General features: G+C 45.4%; 1 protein-coding gene and 1 pseudogene across 4 annotated transcripts in view; one reads left to right on the forward strand and one right to left on the reverse strand.

Annotated features, from left to right (window-relative positions):
• Positions 1-1889, reverse strand: part of LOC138745000 (UDP-glucuronosyltransferase 2C1 pseudogene) — a 34869-nt pseudogene extending 32980 nt beyond the window's left edge.
• The window catches only part of LOC138745001 (BTB/POZ domain-containing protein kctd15), a 38120-nt gene continuing 20763 nt past the window's right edge, over positions 855-18211 (forward strand). Inside the window, exons 1-3 of one of the 4 annotated variants that reach the window (XM_069902001.1) lie at positions 855-990; positions 1167-1294; positions 12786-12961. In XM_069902001.1, coding sequence (XP_069758102.1) covers positions 1286-1294; positions 12786-12961 — 185 coding nt within the window. In that variant the 5' untranslated portion in view covers positions 855-990; positions 1167-1285. The other 3 variants (XM_069902002.1, XM_069901999.1, XM_069902003.1) reach the window with 3 other exon arrangements.

Consider the following 18211-nt stretch of genomic DNA (forward strand, 5'->3'; position numbering starts at 1 on the left):
AAAGTGCAGGAATTTGAGCTGCAGGTAACTGAAACACCAACTCGAGGACAGTTGCCAGCACGTCCTCGCAGTGCAAGATGTGGGAGCGAAATCCCCCTGCAAAACAAACAGCACGGCAGCCTGAAGCAGGAATACCTTCACCGAGAGAGTGGAAAGCTTATTGCAAAGAAAAAAGGAGGGGGGGGGGGGGCAACGTTAATACCTCGAATGCAAAGTTATGACAACGAACTGCAGAGTGGGAGGGAAAGTTTTTGGGGGCGCAGATAAGACGAGGAAGCTATGAAGCGTTGTTTCTAATAATCTAAAAATAAAGAGAGCGCGGGCAAGACTTATTTGTATGTAGTTTTAAAGAAACAAAAGCAATTGAGGCCAATCGCCCGCGGAGGACCCTGAGAAATGTTGGTGCCAGGCACCGAGCTATAATTGAAATGGCGCTTAGCGCCGGAGGCAAGTTGCGAGGGCGCTTTCCACAATAGAAGGCGGAGGGATTCACGTCATTGGGATTTAATGGCCGGCAGGAAATTTGGCAGAGGAAAACGCAGACCCCCCCCCCCCCCCCCCTCCTCACTTGGACCCTCATCACCTATTAAAAATGCAGATAGAACCAGGGCCGGCCCCCGTTTCATCAACAGGTTCCCCACTATTTCTGTTCATCAGGGCTGGGTAAAGATCCCAGCAAACGTGTTCTGTGTTACTTATTCTCCTCAGAACTGAAAATGTATGCCTGGTTGAAAATGCCTGGGGGAAGATTACATCAGAAGGAATGACAATGATTAAAATCAGCTCGATTTTTTTGGGGGGGGGGGTTGGGAAGGGAAGGGGTGGGGGGGGGTTGCCAAATGTATTGAGATGTGAGTTGTGACAGATTAAAACCGTTATCCCGGATAGAGGAGGGGACGAACTAGGGGACTGAGAAATTAGACCGTTAGCAACAGAAAGGAGCAAAATAAAGACCAATTCCATCACCGAGGGCTGTTCCGCATCAGTTCGGTAGGAGAGAAACCTATTTCGAAATGAGGCAGAGAGCGATTTAATCGGAGCGCAGTCCCTGGCCTGGGGCTGTTACAGCCCAGGGGCACAATTCAGCTCCTTTCCTCCTTCGCCTCCCTGTGTTATTTAGAGAGTGATTATTGTTTTTTTCCCCTCTCTCTCTCATTCTGCAACAGATCCCAATCTGCTTTTAACACAGAAACAAGCCAGCCAGGGCGAGAGAGAGAGGGAGAGGGGAGGCGAGAGGAAAATTGCCCCGAATTTTTCATCGAATGCTGTTCGGCAAGAAGATTTGATGTACACGGTAGGTTTCTCTGGTGCCGTCTTTTGGTGAAATCACCGCCGGTTAAAATTGCAACTTCCGACGTCCATCCGGCCCTCGCTGTGGATACTTTGGCTGTGTTGGCCCGCGCTCTTGACCCGGTCACCGAATCCCCGGCGCCCGCACCGCCGATCTCCCCGCACCGCCCGCCTCTCCCGAGCTCCCTCTCTCGGTCCTCGCTGCCGAGCCTCACCCTTCCGCCGATGTCCAGCTCCCTCCAGCCCCGCGCCTCTCCCTCTCTTGCGGCGCCGAGGCCAGCGCCCGTGCAAGTGGGGACGCAGCATCTCTTGGCCACCGACTGCCGGCAGTCGCTTCATCTGTTGGCCGTCGTGGCCGCGAGTTTCAGACAAGGTCGCGGGGGGTGGGGTGGGTAAAAAAACAAACCCCAGAAGTTGAATGCGGGACAGAAGGACGGTCGGTTTGTGTAAACTTTGAATGAATTATGGAAATTCCGAGGAGTTGAAGCGAACTTACCGGAGCTTCTCCAACTGGGGAAGTGGAGGCGGCTGTCCGCAGGTTATCGGACGGGGTCAGTGTTGAATGGGAACCCACCAATGCCATGGGATCTCCACAGATCGCCCACCGTCAGGGGAGTTGATAGTGCCGCCGGTCGGATTTTCCCTGGAATTCTCTATCCATCGACTGGAATGATTCCAGAATAAGAGGTTCGAGCTACTAGAAAAGATTGAACAGGCCATTGTCTCAAAGGCATCCTGAAAATGTCACGGAGGAGTCCACAAGCTGTAGGTCGTAAATCTCAGGAGGATTTCAGGTCAAGGGGTTTCACTGAGAGAAGAGTGAGAACGTGGACCCTGAGTTGTGGAGCGAAGTATTTGTGGGAAAACTAAAGGAAGAAGTTGGGGTTGAGGGTCAGAAAGAGGAGCCAAGCAGTAGGCAGATCTGGTCACCGTGGGAAGGAAGTCTTAAAACTGGAAAGGGTATCTCCATCCCCCCAACCTCGTCTTCCCACTCAAAATGTCACCAGGTTCGTTATAAAGCAGCCGCGAGCCCAGCAAATCATCAGCTTATTTCTTGTTCTCCAGTTCCAAGGCCCCGTTACACCTAATCAGGTAGGTTGGACAAAGAGAAGCCCGGGATCCGTGGAGAGAAAGGGCGAGTGACTCACCTAGTGCCGAGCCCCTCCTGCTCCCGAAGGTTCAAGCATCCACAGTTTCCTCAGTTGCATTGGTCAGAGTCTGATTTTCCAAGTGTTGATTGAGAAATCCAGAGGGCAAAAGATTCAGACCGGGTGGAATTTGTCAAATGTGTTCAGGAAAGTTTCCTCTGGCAATCTGTGGAGGGTTCCACATAGGAGGACAACACTTGATCTAGTCTTGGAAAACTTGGAGGGACAAGTGGCTGAAGCATTCATGGACGAGCCTTTGGGGAACCAGCCGCCATTATTCTATTAGGTTCAAGATAGTTAGGGAGAGAGACAGGGCGGGACCATGAGAACATTCAGGATGGGGCAAGGCCCTCTTTGAAGAGTAATTTACAGTACGATAATAGTTGCCCTCTAGCCAACAGGAGATGGGCAAGGTCCTCAATGAGTACTTCTCTATTTTTACTTTGAAGAATGTTGTGAGGGTTGGGAAACTTGGAGCAGCCAATGGTAGAGTCTGGAGAACAGTTAGTATTACAATTGAGGAGCTGCTGAAGATCCTGATGTCTACCAAGGTGGACAGTTCAGATATGTCCAAGGACACCGTGGGAAGGTAGAGAGGACATTGTAGATGGCTTGCTTGAGATTTACGAGTCATCATTAAGTGTAGGTGAGGTGTTAGGAGATTGGAGGGTGACAAATACTGTGACTTTATTCAAGAAGGGGTGCAGGGAAAAGTTTGAAAGCCCAACATCTGTGATTGGTTAGTTACGAGAGAGTATTCTGAGGGAGAAGATGTGCAGTACATGCACTTGGATGGATAAGGATTGATTAGGGATAGTCAGCACGGTTTGTCTTACAAACATGATGGAGCTTTTTTGAATATGTGACCAGGAAGGTCGACAAGGGCAGAGCTGTAGACCTATATTTGGATTTGAGCAAAGCATTTGATAAAGTTGCTCATGGTAGATTGCTCTGGAAGGTTAGTTCAGATGGGATCCAAGGAGAGAGCAGAATGATAGAAATTTGGCTTTATGGTCGAAAGAACAGGGTGATGGTAGAAAGTTGTTTTTCAAACTGAAGGGCTGTGACCAGTGGAATGCCACAGGTTTCAGTGCTGGGTCCATTGCTTTTAATTCTTTAATTTACAGCATGATAATGGGCCCATGAGCCTGTGCCGTCTAAATACACCAATTAACCTACAACCCCCATACGTTTTGAACAGTGGGAGGAAAGCAGAGAAAACCGATGCAGACATGGGGAGAATGTACAAACTCTTTACAGACAGCGTTGGATTCGAGCCCGCGTTGCCCGCACTGTAATAGTGTTGCGCTAATGGCTTCACTAACATTCTGCTCATGTCTGACGTCAATGATTTAGACGAAAATGAACGTGGTGTGATTAGCAAGTTTGCGGATCTTGATCAGTTGGGCAGGTGGGCAGAAGAATTTAATGCAGAGAAATGTGACGTGTTTTGGGAGGTCTAAAGTGGGTAGGACATGCAGAATAAATGGTAGGGAAGTGGAGAGTGTTGTATTGCAGAAGGATTGAGGAGTAAAGGTACATAGTACTTTGAATGTGGAGTCCCAGGTAGATAGGCTTTTGGCACATTGGCCTTCATCAGTCAGAGTATTGAGAGGTTCAGAGGTCATGTTGCAGTTGTATAAGATATTGGTGAGGTCACATTTGGAGTATTGTGTTCAGTTTTGGTCGCTGCTACAGGAGAGGTGTTGTCAAGCTGGAGAAGGTGCAGGTAAGATTTATGAGGATGTTGCTAGGGGCCTGAGCTAGAGGAAGAGGTTGAGCAGGCTGGGGCTTTATTCCTTGGAGTGCAGGAGGGTGAGGGAAGATCTCATGGAGGTGTGCAAGATCATGAGAGGAATAGATTGGGTGAATGTAAAGTCTTTTGCCCAGAGTAGGAGAATCAGTAACCAGAGGTTTAAGGTGAGGGGGGAGAGATTTAACAGGAATCGGAGGGGTAAATTTTCTGACATGGAGGGTGGTGGGTGTATGAAATGAGCTGCCAGAGGAGGTGGCTGAGGCAAGTACTATTCCAACATTTGGATGGATCCATGGATAGGATGGGTTAAGAGGGACATGGGCTAAAAGCAGGCAGGTGGGACGAGAGAGGGTGGGACTGATAGAAATAGGATTTATTTTCCCAAGGCAACCTGGAAACTTGGTTAGTGGCACGGACAATTTGGGATGAAGGGTCTGCTTCCTGCTGTATAACTCTACGACGATAATGTGATTCAGTTCACTCACAGTATCAATCAGTAAAGCTCTGCTTGCCATCACTCTGTTCAGTTGATGTGTAGGTGTATTTTTCACAGTATAAATGATGACCCTGTTTCATCTTGTGCCCTGTAGGATTCATTGATAAGGGTCCCATTGCACCCGTCTCCCATTTGTTAAAGTCAGACCACGCTGCAATAAAACAGAGAGCAGAAAATACCACAGAACCAAGTAAACATACCACAGCTTCTTTATTAACCCTTTGTTATGCTCGCGGGAGTGAGGGGATTCAAGAAAGAGTTCAGTGACTCATTCTCTGAACTGAGTCCCAAATCAAAGTGTTCGCCATTCATTTATACAAAAGTTGGGCAGGGCCCTGAATGTGACGCTCACCATTTGTACACAAAGTGCATTTTGTGTTTACCATTACATTTTGCCTTGTAATATCTAGAATTGTCTGGGAAGATCAGTGTTCCTTATCCCGAGTCATATTGACATTCTTGTGGATAATACTGTCTTACTTCGGCACAGATGTTAAAAAGCAATTAAATTCCCATGTTTCCAGTAACTGAAAGCCTTACCTAATGCATTCACCCTTTATTAAGCATATTCATAAAACTCATTCTTCCACACATCTAAGTCTTCACTGAGCTTTTCTGAAACCTTGACTCTGTCTTCAAGTAACATCTGCATCTTACCACATTCCACTTGAGGCAGTAACCTTGTACTAATGAAACCAGTAACAGCAGATGTAACATTAATGCAGATAAACAAGAAAGTCTGCAGTTGTTGGGGTCGAGTGCAACATGCAAATGTGCTGGAGAAACTCAGCGGGTCATGCAGCATCCATAGGAAGGAGAAGGTAACCAATGTTTCAGGCCTGGGCCCTTCATCAGGAGTAAGCAAAAATGGGCAGGTGTTCTTGCCTATAAGTCTGTGCTCCTCCCCCTTCCCCTTCCTCTCACCTCTCCTCCCCCTTCCCCTTCCTCTCACCGCTCCTCCCCCTCCCCCACCTTTTTAATCTGTTTTTTGCTTATCCTGATGAAGGGCCCAGGTCCGAAACAACAGTAACTCTTTACTTCCTATGGATGCTGTGTGTAACACTAATGCAACTCAAGTTCATTGCAGAGCAGATGTGGATCTGCGCACCTCTGGCTGCTGAACAGGTCTATTTAACAGGTAAACATACTCAGTGGGTCGACCCACATCAGTGAGATAAAAAGACTGGTCGACATTTTGAGTCAAAACTTCATGAAGACCAGTCCTGATGAAAAGCTCCAGGCTGAAATGTCGATGGTCCTTTCTCCCATGGATGCTAATTGGCCCTTAGAGTTCCTCCAGCTGGTGGTGTTTGGCTTCAGATCCCAGTGTCCGCTGTCTCCTATATATCTTCAGGTTCATTTAACTTTTTGAAGGGTTTTTTAATTGTGTCATCCAGAACTAGGAGCCAGGGTTATATAGTTAATGATAAATGAAGGGAAGCTCTGCAGAGACAGCAATGAAAATGTGGAACCCACGCCAAAGGGAGTGGTCAAGGTAGCTCATAATTAAAGGAAGCTGATGAAATGAGGTGCAAGGTTTATATGGAGCATAAAGGGCTTTTCTCTCTTTTATAAATTCGACACAGTTTGGTGAGAAGGTCACGGGGTGAAGCAATATACCGTGCTCTCCAAAATGTTTGGGTCAAAGATGCTTTTTTTTACTTTATTTGTCCCTGTGCTCCATAGTTTTAAATTTGTAATCAAACAATTCACATCTAATTAAAATGCACATTCCAGAGTTTATTCAATATTATTTGTATTCATTTTGAACATGTACAAATTACAGCATTTCTTATGCATAGTGTGCCATCATTTTAGGGCACCAGAATGTTTTAGGACATTTGGCTTCACAGTTGTTTTTGGGTACTCGGGTATATTTAATTGCTTCATTAATGCAGGACTAAGCTTTTGATCAACTTTGGAATCTGTAGTTGTCATTTTTCAACATGAGGACCAGAGTTGTGGCAATGAAAGTCAAAGAAGTCATTATGAGGCTGAAAAACAAGAATAAAACAGTGAGAAACATCGCCCAAACCTTAGGATTACGAAAATCACAGTTTGGGACATCATTGAGAAGAAAGAGTGCACTGGTGAGCTCAGTAATTGAAAAGGGGCAGGTCTTCTAAGGAAGATCTCCACTATTGATGACAGAAGAATTCTCATCATAATGAAGAAAAATCTCCAAACATATGTGCACCAGATCAGAAACAGTCTTCAGGACGCAGGTGTGGATGTGTCAATGACTACGATCCACAGAACACTTCATGAATAGAAATACAGAGGCTACACTGCAAGATGCAAACCACGGCAATGGTGTTATGTTTTGGATCTTGGGCAGATTGTTCCTTTATGCTTCCACACTTTGCTCTTGCCATCACTCTGATACAGGTTAATCTTGGTCTTCTCTGTCCACAAGACCTTTTTCCAGAATTCTGCAGCTCTTTTAAATTTTTCTTGGCAAACTGTAATCTGGCCATCCTTTCTGTGGCTAATGAATGGATTGCATCTTGGCCCATCTTCCTACAGAACAGGCACACTGCCAAGTTAGCGATTAATGGCAAGTTCTTTATCAAGCTCTGTCATTTGTCTTTATGCAAAGATTGCTCTTCATTCAATCTCCAACCACTAAATCTCACACCAAACATCACCCTTTTTTATTCATCTATTGAGGCCATTTGTAATCTGTTGATTGTTTTTCTTCGATCCATTGGTTTTTACTTCCTTAATCGATCAAAGTAGGATTTATTCAGAGTCCTTACTATAATGCCTGGAAACCACATCAAATGCCCCCACCAAACATCACCTCAGGCCCTAAGACCTTAATTCCATCCTCTTTGCCCTATAATTTTTCTCCTTAATTTCCCCTTGCATCTTCCACGCTCCCTTGAGGTTTGAGAGCTTCCATCATCTGTCCTAAGACTGACAGAGGATAGAATTATTATACACGGGAGCACCTAGTGTCTATGGAGATGTAGTGGCTTCTGCATAACCCCGTTGGTCCATTCCCTCCTGTGTAACCCCATCTATCCCTTCTCTCCTACATAACCCATCAGTCCCTTCTCTCATGTAACCCCGTTGGTCCCTTCTCCCCTCCTTCTGTGTAGCTTCACATATTAGTGAGGCATTTGACGAGGTTCTTCATGATTGGCTGATCCAAAAGGTGCAGATGCATGGGATCCATGGTGAGTTTGGAGATGAAAAGGGCTGACTCATTGAAGACACAGAATAATAGTGGAAGACCTATATGGGCTGGAGGCCTGTGACCTGGGACTGGTGTGGGGCCCCTGTTGTTTATGTAAAAAACTTGGATGTAAAGTTAAGAAGGTGGGGGGAGGTATAAGTTTGAAGATGGCACTATAGTGGAGTTGTGGACAGTGTGGAGGGTATCAAAGGATACCACAGTATGTAGATTTGTAAAGATATGGGCAGATAAATAACAGGTTGAATTTAATCTGGACATGTATCAGGGGCAAGCAGCGGAATTTTAGTTTGATTTGACATCATGATCACACTTTGGGAGGTCAAATTTAAGGGGACATATACAGTTCATGGCAGGGATTTTAAATCTATTGATGTGCAGAAGGACCTGGGGATCCATGTCTGGAGATCATTAAAAGTGGTCACGTACATAAAGAAAGGCGTATGGATTACTTGGTTTCATTTGGTGGAGTACTGAATATAAAGAGGTCATGTTGCAGTGATATAAAACTTTGGTTAGGTCACACATGGAATACTGTGCAATTCTGGTCACCCCATTACAGGATAGATTTTGAGGCTTTGGAGAGGGGACAGGAGAGGTTTACCATGGTGTTGCTTGGTTCAAAGAGTGTGAGCTATGGGAAGAGGTTGGAAAGACTTGGGTTGTTTTCACTGGAGCATCAGAGGGTGATGAAAGACTTGATAGAGGTTTGTGAGAAGCATTGATAAGGTGGGCAGTCAGAATCTTTTCCCCAGGATAAAAATGTCACATACAAGGGAACACACATTTAAGATGAGGGGAGGACGTTTAAGAGAGTCGTCCAGGGAAAGTTTGCAGAGAATGGGGGGTGGGTGTAAAAGCTGCCAGGGGTAGAAGTGGAAGCAGATGTGATAGTTATGTTTAAGAGGCTTCTAGGTCGACACATGAAGATGCAGGGATTAGAGGGACATGTATCAGATGCAAGCAGCAGAATTTTAGTTTGATTTGACATCATGATCAGCACAGACATGAGGGCTGAAGGGCCTGTTCCCATGCTAGGGCAGTTCTATGTTATGTTATTCACTCAAAGATATTCCATAACTACCAACCTGAAGAAAAGTTTCCCCTCCGGTAGTGTGACATGATTTGTCCAGGAAATGTAAACTTTCTGCAAGTGGGAACAGTTCCCTCTTATAACCCCCCCATAAGTTCATCACGCTACAGTGATCAAGTCTCTCCAAATCTTCTCCAGCCCCATTTATCAATGTCAGGGTCCCACGATGTTCTCCAACCACTCGCTCAACCCGTCCTTTTCACAAATTTATGCACACACATTCACACACACTCTCAGAAACTTTCACACACACTCACACACACATTCACACACACTCTCTCTCACACACACACACACATGTACACTCAATCACACACACTCGTACTCCCTCACTCATACACACACTCGTTCACGGTCACACTTTCTGTGTAATTTCATCATTTGTTTTTCATTTTTTGTGCTCAAGTGTACTAATTTCCTTGCCACTTGGTTCTCGTTTGACCTCTGCGTTGTGTGCCCTCCACACTGATTACCACACACTTGCACATCTGGAAAGCACATTGATATCTGAATCATTAAACTACAGGTACGAGGCAGGGCCAGCAATGGCCTTGGGGCGACCATTGTCTACTATCTTCCAAGCTGAAAGAACCCTGCTTTCTGCCTTTAAGCAAACTTCCTGTGCCTGATGCTACCCTTCTTGCCATTTTGCCAACTTGCTTTTATTATACCAGAAAATCTACGCAGATATCCTCGACAGCATTGCCCTTTCAACCTTCTCAAATATGAATGGATTGTTCTGTACTTGTCAGAAATTTTCGTACACTTCTTGTGATCAAGAGGTCACATTTGCCGTGTCCCATTCCATTGTGTCTGGAGGGGTGACAAATGACGGCACTCTCTCCCACATTCTTCATGGCCCAGGCTGCAGCTAATTCAGCTGATGGGTTATTTTAAGCAGAGCTAGGCTTTCCACTACTTGCTTTTTAAAGGGCACATTTAGAAACAAGAAGCACAGGCAAAGGAGAGAAAAAGTAATAGAGAAGACCATTAAGGAGCACAGAAAGTCCTGGGGCAGGCAAAACTTTAAACGGTATGAAATAGGAGGAAGTATGAGCACTTCTGGGATTTTCATTTAAGAAAGGATGTTCTAACGTTAGAGATGGTTCAGAGGAGGTTCACCAGGATGATTCTAGGAATGAAATGGTTATCAGTGTTGAAAATTCAAAGTTCAGATTTATTGTCAGAGTTCATACATGAAATCACATACAACCCCAGAGATTCGTTTTTTCCTGGGGGCCAGGCAGAATTTCTAATCAGTGGTGTTAAAAACTGTACTCAAGAAAGGATGCATATACAAAAGAGAGGAATGTAAACAAACCGACTGTACAATACAGAAATTAAAGATTCATTAATAAATAATGTAAGTTACCTTAAATGAGTCTCCTGATTAAGTTTGTTGTTGAGGAGTCTGATGGTGGAAGGGGAGCAGCTTTTCCTGAACCTGGTGGTGCGAGTCTTGTGGCAGCAGTGAGAACATAACATGTGCAGGCGGGTGTGGATCCTTGATGATTGCTGCTGCTCTCCAAAGACAGCGTTCCCTGCAGATGTTCTTGACGCTGGGGAGAGTTTTGTCTGTGAGGTACTGGGCTGTATTGGTGTCCCCATACCAGACCAGTCAGCACACTTTCTACTACACATCTGTAGAAGTTTGCAAAGGTTATCGATGTCATATGAGGAATGTTTTATGGCTCTTGACCTGCACTTGTTGGAATTTAAGAGAATGAGGGGGATCTCATTGAAATGTCTGAATGTTGAAAAGCATGGACAGAGTAGAAAGGTTGTTTCCCATGGTGGGAAAGTCTAGAACAAGAGGGCACAACTTCAGGGTTGAAGGGCGTCTACTTAGCACAGAGATGGGGAGGAATTTATTTTGCCAGAGGATGGTAAATCTGTGGAATTTGTTGCACTGGCTGTTACGGAATCCAAGTCATTAAGTCTTTTTAAGGCAGAGATTAATAGGTTCATGATTAGCCAGGGCATCATAGGTTATGGGGAGAAGCCCAGGCAGTGGGGCTGAGAGGGAAAATGGATCAGCTCATGATCGAATGTCAGGGGCGATCAATGGGCTGAATGGCCTATTTCTACTTCTGTGTCTTATGGTCTGTGGTTGCAGCTGGCTTGAAGGTATAAAAATACTATTCATGATGAGAAGCCCCTACCCCCACCTGGAGCTTCCACAGGTAGAAGGGGATGGAAGAAACTGCCGGTTCCCCGCAGTTCAAAATATCTGGAGGATGGCAGTCCAGCTCACTTAAAATATGCGGACTATGAGGGTAACTGGTCAAAAAGGTACCCGTCCATGTTAGCACATTGGATGCAGACTTGGTTGAAGTCAAGGATGCTGTGGAGGGTTGTTTTTGTGATTTGATGCCTGACCGGTGGTATCCTGCAGGGATTGGTGCTGGTTCCCTTGTATATATTATGAAATTGGTGTTGTTGATCGTGGGGAGGACAGCAGCAAGCTGCAGGATGATATTGATTGACTGGTAAGGTAGGCAGAGAAAAGGCAGGTGGAATTTAATCCTGGTCACTGCACATTGATGCATGGGAGGATCAATCCCAGCCCTAACCAATCTCTTCCTGTGACTAAAGTTATAGAGTCCCACTTCCCCATGCCTACCAAAATGTCCCACCCACACTCATACCACCTGCGTGTGTTTGGCCTATATCCCTCAAAACCCATCCTATCCATGTATTCGTCCAAATGTTTTGTATACGCTGCCATAGTACATAGTACCTGCCTCTGGCAGCCCATTCCATACATCCACCACCCTCTGTGTGAAAAGGTTACCTTCAGATTCCTGTTAAATCTCTCTCTCTCCCCTCACCTTAAAGTGGGGTGATATATATATATATATATATATATGAATCCATGCAATTTTGGCTCATGTGTTTGTGCTGTCTAATTTACACCCCATTAACTTACACCCCAGGTATATTTTTTGAATGGTGGGAGGAAACCTGAGTTCCCAGAGAAAACTCAGACAGACAGCGCAGAAATCGAACCTCGGTCTGGTCCTCATCACTGCTGCTGTAAAGGCATTGTGCTAACCGCTAAATCAATAAGTCCGTGTCCGGTCATTGATCAGGTTATAATGAGGTCAAGGGGCGAGTGGGGTGTGTGGAGTGGGTTGTGAGGTGTGAAGGTTTCGGTGTAGGCAGTGAGGAGTGGGGGTTGTGGGAGTGAGGTGTGGGAAGTGGACTGTGAGATCTCGGTAGCTAGAGGGAGGAGGTGAGAGAGGGAGGAAGGAGATGGGGAGGGGGAAGAGAGGGAGGAAGGATGGAGAGAGACCAGGGACAGAGAGAGTCGGAAGGTGGAGAGGGGTGTAGAGAGAGAAAAATGTGTGGAGAGGGGAAAGAAACACATGTTAGCAAGGGGAGAGAGGGGGGAATGTAGATGGGTTTGGAGAGGGTGGAGAAAGGGAGAAAAAGATATGTTGGAGAGGGGAGAAAAAGTGGGGATGTAGAGAGAGATAGGGGGGAGAGAGAGAGAGAGAGAGAGCAGAGGAAGCCTGATTTTGTCTCTGTTTTCCTTCCCACACTGCATCAGAGCCAATCCTGGGCTGTGAGGGAACTGTGTCCCTCAGTGAGCATTTGAGTTACAGTGAATCAGCTGCAGATGTTCATGAACAAGCCTCACAGATGTGGCAAAAATGGGATCTGTGGCCACCTCTGGAGCCTCAAGTTCCTGGTTCTTCTCATGAATACAGTTGTGCCTCATTGTCTCACTGGGTAGAGAGCTGATACAAACCCTGAAGGTGGTGCCTCAGTTACTATCTTTCTGTCTATTGTGTTTGCAGGAGGGAAGAGCCATGTCCCGTCTGTCTCTGACCCGCTCCCCCGTCTCGCCTGTGGCGTCTCAAGGAATTCCACTGCCAGCACAACTGACCAAATCCAACGCTCCTGTTCACATTGATGTTGGTGGACACATGTACACCAGCAGTCTCGCCACCCTAACCAAATACACAGACTCCAGGTAAGCGACAGGATCGGCAGCACGAGGACAATCGGGTGGTCACCCCAATCCCTCCATGAGGAGGTGACATTTCATCTTGTCTAAACTGGGAAAAATTAGGAAACGGGAAGGGAGAGGGCTCACTCCAGAAAGATTTCATTGGGAAATAGAGGCATCTGTTGTGCTGCTCAGTGAGATCTTGGCCATTCCCTGCACTACTCCCTGACTCCTTTATATACCTGTGTTGAATTCAACCAGAACTGAGGCTCATCATCCTCGGCACCCTTCCCTTCAGGAGCTAGCCTCTCCTGAGGAGACATTCAGAGCCTGAATAAGGACATGGGCTAGAAGCAGGATAACATTCATTTGGAGCCTTTACCTCAGGACCACATTCCTGCAGAAACCTCATTCCCAGATTCCAATTGTCCACAAACGTGCTTGACAACTGAGCCCCTGCTAACTGCTGCGGAGAGAATTGCCATGACTTGTCAACCTCTCATGGACTTTCCCAGTACCTCTGCTGTCTTTGCTCAGGGACACCAGAGGTATCTAGTATTCCAGGTGAGGTCTCAACCAGCTTCTTTACAATGGCAGCAACACATATAGCTCCAGTATTCAGGTTCCCTTGCAATAAAGTGCATCAACCTCCCCAAATGTTTGCTAAGACTACCTCTTGTGTACAAGGATATTCTCTAAACGCACAATATTTCAAAAAATAATCTGCCTTTTTAAAGTTTTCTCCTAAAACTGAATGACCTCACATTTTCTATGCACCTTATTTCATCTGCCATGTCCTTGCCCTTTCATCTCATCTGTCTATACCTCCCTGCTGCCTCTCTTAACCCATACTGACACCTAGTTTAATCTCATCAGCAAACTCAAATATTCTGCACCTGCTTCCCTCATCTAAATCATTCCTGTCCATTGAGAATGGCAGAGAACCTGCAGCAGTTCACTCATCGCACAATGTGAGAGGAACAACCTAAGTCTCAACATGGACAAGACCAAGGAGATGATCATGGGCTTCAGGAGGACTAGGAATGACCACCCTCCAGTATACATCAACAATCCTGTAGTAGAGAGAGTGGAGAGCAGTTCCTTGGAGTTCACTTAACTAGTGGCCTATCGTGGACACTCAAGATCTCTCACTTGTCAGGAAGTCGCAACAGTGACTGCACTTCCTGAGAAGGCTGAATTGGACGGGGATACCGGCCACCATTATGTCAGTCTTGTATAAGAGCTCCACCGGGAGCGTCCTGGCCGGCTGCATCACAGTGTGGTACAGTTGCTGCAGAGAAATGGATTGGAGGTCAATCCACAGGAGCATAAGGGTGGCAGAGAGGATCACTAGAGTTTCCTGCCCACCCCACCATCGATATGATCTACCGGAATCGTCTGAAGAGGGCACACAAAACCATTGAGGACCCCTTCCACCTACACACAACATCTTTTAGATGCTCCCCTTGGGGAAGAGATACAGGAGGATCAGAGGCAGCTCCACCAGGTTGAGGAACAGATTCTTCCCATGGGCAGTGAGAACGATGAACGACAAAAGGGATTGTTCACACTAACCATCCAAGACTCTCATTTATACAAAACAATATTTATTATTTATTTTTAGATACTTGTTCTGCATACATATTAGTTGCCTGCATGTGTGTTCTGTCTGGTGTGTCTGCATGTTTTACCCTGAGGACCAGAGAATGCTACTTCATTGGGTTGTACTTGTGCAATCAGGTGACAATTGACTTGACTTGAACCCAGTTAAAAGCTACTTTTCCTCATCGCATTCCCTGTTCTCCAACCACACTCCTATTGTGAAATCTTGTCATCGAGAGATTGAGTCACACTGCACCAAACCAGGCCCTTCAGCCAACTTATTTATGCTGAACAAGTTGTCTACTTCAGTTCATCCCACTTGCCTGTGTTATGTTTGATAGCTCCCTGTGTGATATGCAATCAAACACCATATAAAAGTTCAAGGCTCATGAACTATTCTGAAGATAGAGTCTCAGCAACTGGCTGAATGGCTTCTCCAACTTGCCCTGCCAATGGACGAGGTCAGAACTGATCAACCTTGGCATCGACTGGCCCTCCCTCACTGTTCCTGTGAACCTGCTGTGATTCAAGTCACCCTCCACTTTCAAATTATGTGATGTCTCCAACTCCCAACATTACCCAGGGTTGAGAACTCCGAAAACTAGCAATCCTCTGAGGGTCAAAATGACTCTGATAGCCTTCCAACATCCCACCCCTCTCCAAATCTCCCATTCTCAAACAGGTGACCCCCCCCCCCGAAGGGAAACATCCTCCAACATCTTACCCCTCTCCAAATCTCCTACATCAATAGGATCACCTCTCATTCTCCTTAACTCCAGTGAATACAGGCCGCCCACACATCACGGGGAGATTGTGTTCCTAGAAAACAGTTCCTACTGTGATTTTCCACAACATGAAACAACATCTTCGGCACTGGTGTCAAGAAACTGGAGATGAAATGGCAATACATTTTGTGCTGATTTATATACTGTTTTCACAGAAATTCCATGCAGTGAATTTTATGTCTGGTTAGACTACACTTGGAGTATTGCACTCAGTTTTGGTAGCCTCATTATGGGAAGGATGTAGATGCTTTGGAGATGGTGCACAGGAGGTTTACCAGGATATTGTCTGGATTGGAAAACGTATCTTGTGAAGCAAATTTGACAGAGGTCGGGCTTTTCTCTTTAGAGTGATGGAGGATAAGAGGTGACTTAATAGAGGTCTACAAGATTATAAGGGGCTTGGAATGGGTGGAGAGCCAGCACCTTTTCCCCGGGCCAACAATGGCCAATTCCTGAGGACTGGTGTTTAAGGTGAGAGAAGGAAAATTTTGAGGAGATGTTAGAAGTATGTTTTTTTTAAGAGAGTGGTGGGTGCCTGGAATGCATTGCCTGGGATGGTGATTGAGGTTGGTACAACAGGAATATTTAAAAGACTCTTAGACATGCACGTGGATGTAAGAAAAATAGAGGGTTATGTGTTTGTAGGAGGGAAGGATTAGAGTGATTGTGAAGTATGTTTATACAAACATAGTGGACCAAAGGGCCTGTACCATGCTGTGCTATTCTCTTCTATTTCAAATTTTTGGTTAATGATTTGTGAATTCTACAAGTAAATATTTCTGCATTGTGAATGGACAGAATACAGTCATTGCCTACAAGGCCAACTTGTTCAATCTCTCTGCAGACTTAATCTGCTCTTCCCAGAACTCAACCTGCCACCTTCAATCCATGAGGATCTTTCATTAAATGTGGAGCTCAGGACTATTCCAGGAGTCCATTTGCTGTGTCACCCTGCTATACCTCAATACTTCCCTTCTATTCTCCAAATCCTCAATCTTCTACTAACTTCCTCGCTGCTTGTGGGTCTGCATTATAACCTGACTCAAAACCACCTGACAGAAACTGTCTGACCTGCTGAGTTCCAACAGTTTGATTTTTGCTCCAGATTTCAGCATTTGGAGCCTGTTTGTCTGCCTTATAACCTTTGGTGTTTCATTCGCTTAGATCCCCCCAGATCCTTTGGAGCCACCACAACTTGTGGTCTCACTCCGTTAACAAAAAATGCACTTTTCTTTCTTCCTTCCAAAGTACGTAACCTCACACTTCCCCACATAACATTTCCTCTGCCAGCTTCTTGTCCACTCGCTCACCCTGTCCATATCCCCTTGCAGGCCCTTTGTGCCCATTCACAACTTGCTAACCCACTTATCTTCGTATCATCTGCAGACTTGGCCATAACACACCCAGCCCCTTCATCCAAGACATGAATGTCGATTGCAGATGGTTGAGGTAGCTGCACTGAACTCTATAGAATCCTAGTAGTTAATGATGAGTAATCTAAACCAATGGGTAATTAATCGCTGCTTTCTAATAATTGGCCAATCCTCACTCTCTACCAATGTATTTCTTCAATCAGTGGTGCTCTTCTGAGGTTCAGTAATGTTCATGGGGCACCTTACTGAATTCCTTTTGGAAATTAAAATAAACCACATCTACCTGTTCCCCTTTACTTATCCTGTTTGTTGGATCCTCACAGAACTGGAGGGACTTGTTACAAATGACTTCCCTCCAGTAGAAGCTTGCTGACTTTGCTTGGTTCTCTTAACAATGTTCTGCTCTTTCATCCTTCATATTGAATTCTAGCAGTGATCCCAGTGACAAATGTTGGACCTGCTGGTTTTTACATTCCTGATATCCATCTCCCTCCTCCATTAAACAGCAAGTGGACTTCCAGTCCTCCAAACTCAACTATCGCCAACGCGGCCACTATGTCAGGGATCACTCCCTCTACACCCTTGGACACTCTGGACAAGGGGAGGCATTGGCCATTATCCCCATTAGGTTGCAGAGTTCTGTCCTGGAGAGAGGAAATTCCCTTTTCCGTACAGCCTCTTGGTTATCTATTGTTGGGATGTTTTGCATGTCTTTTGCTGAAAACAAACATTGACCCAAAATAATTATTTAGAATCTCTGCCATTTCCATTGTTTCCCATGATTAATTCCCCAGTATCATCCTCTAAGGAACCAATGATTACTTGAACAACTCTCTTCCTTTTGTAGAAGCTTCCACTTCCTGGTTTCCTCCCATGCTCCACCTTCTCCCTCTGTATACCATTCTTTCAGTGTGAACCTATTCTGTCTTCTGCTCTGACACAGGCCTGAAACATGATGTGTACATTTGCAGCCCTCAACTTGTCTCTCAACAAGGAACAGAAGCAGGCATTAGTCTGTTACCTACTTCTCTTGTCTCTCAGTCATAGATTCCCAAGTCGATTCCTGGGATGAGATTGATGTTTTGTGAAGATTGACCTGGATACAATGAAGTGTTTTTAAAAATTAGTGCTTATAACAAGAGTCAGAATGGTGGATGATATGGATGCGCAAAGCTATGTTGTCACTGGAGAGCATCAGGTTAAAAGGCGTAGTCTCAGGCCATGGAGTTAGTCATTTAGAAGAGAGATGAGAAATTAATTTGAATGGAGTGTTATACATTTTTACCTTGGAGAACTGTGGATACAGTTGTGGAGTACATATAAATCTGAGACCAATAGATTTTTGGACAATTGTAGAACAGATGGAGAAATATCTTAACTTTCTGGGATTAGCTCTGATTCAAGGCTCTGTGTGATCTACTTCTATTTCTTGTGCTGTGGTTAGAGAATGTGCACAAAATGTCTGCTCTGATCTCCATCACCACCATGCCTTTTTTTTTAACTCTGAAACAGGT

The sequence above is a fragment of the Narcine bancroftii genome, chromosome 10 (assembly GCF_036971445.1).
Source record: "Narcine bancroftii isolate sNarBan1 chromosome 10, sNarBan1.hap1, whole genome shotgun sequence".
Lineage (NCBI taxonomy): Eukaryota > Metazoa > Chordata > Chondrichthyes > Torpediniformes > Narcinidae > Narcine > Narcine bancroftii.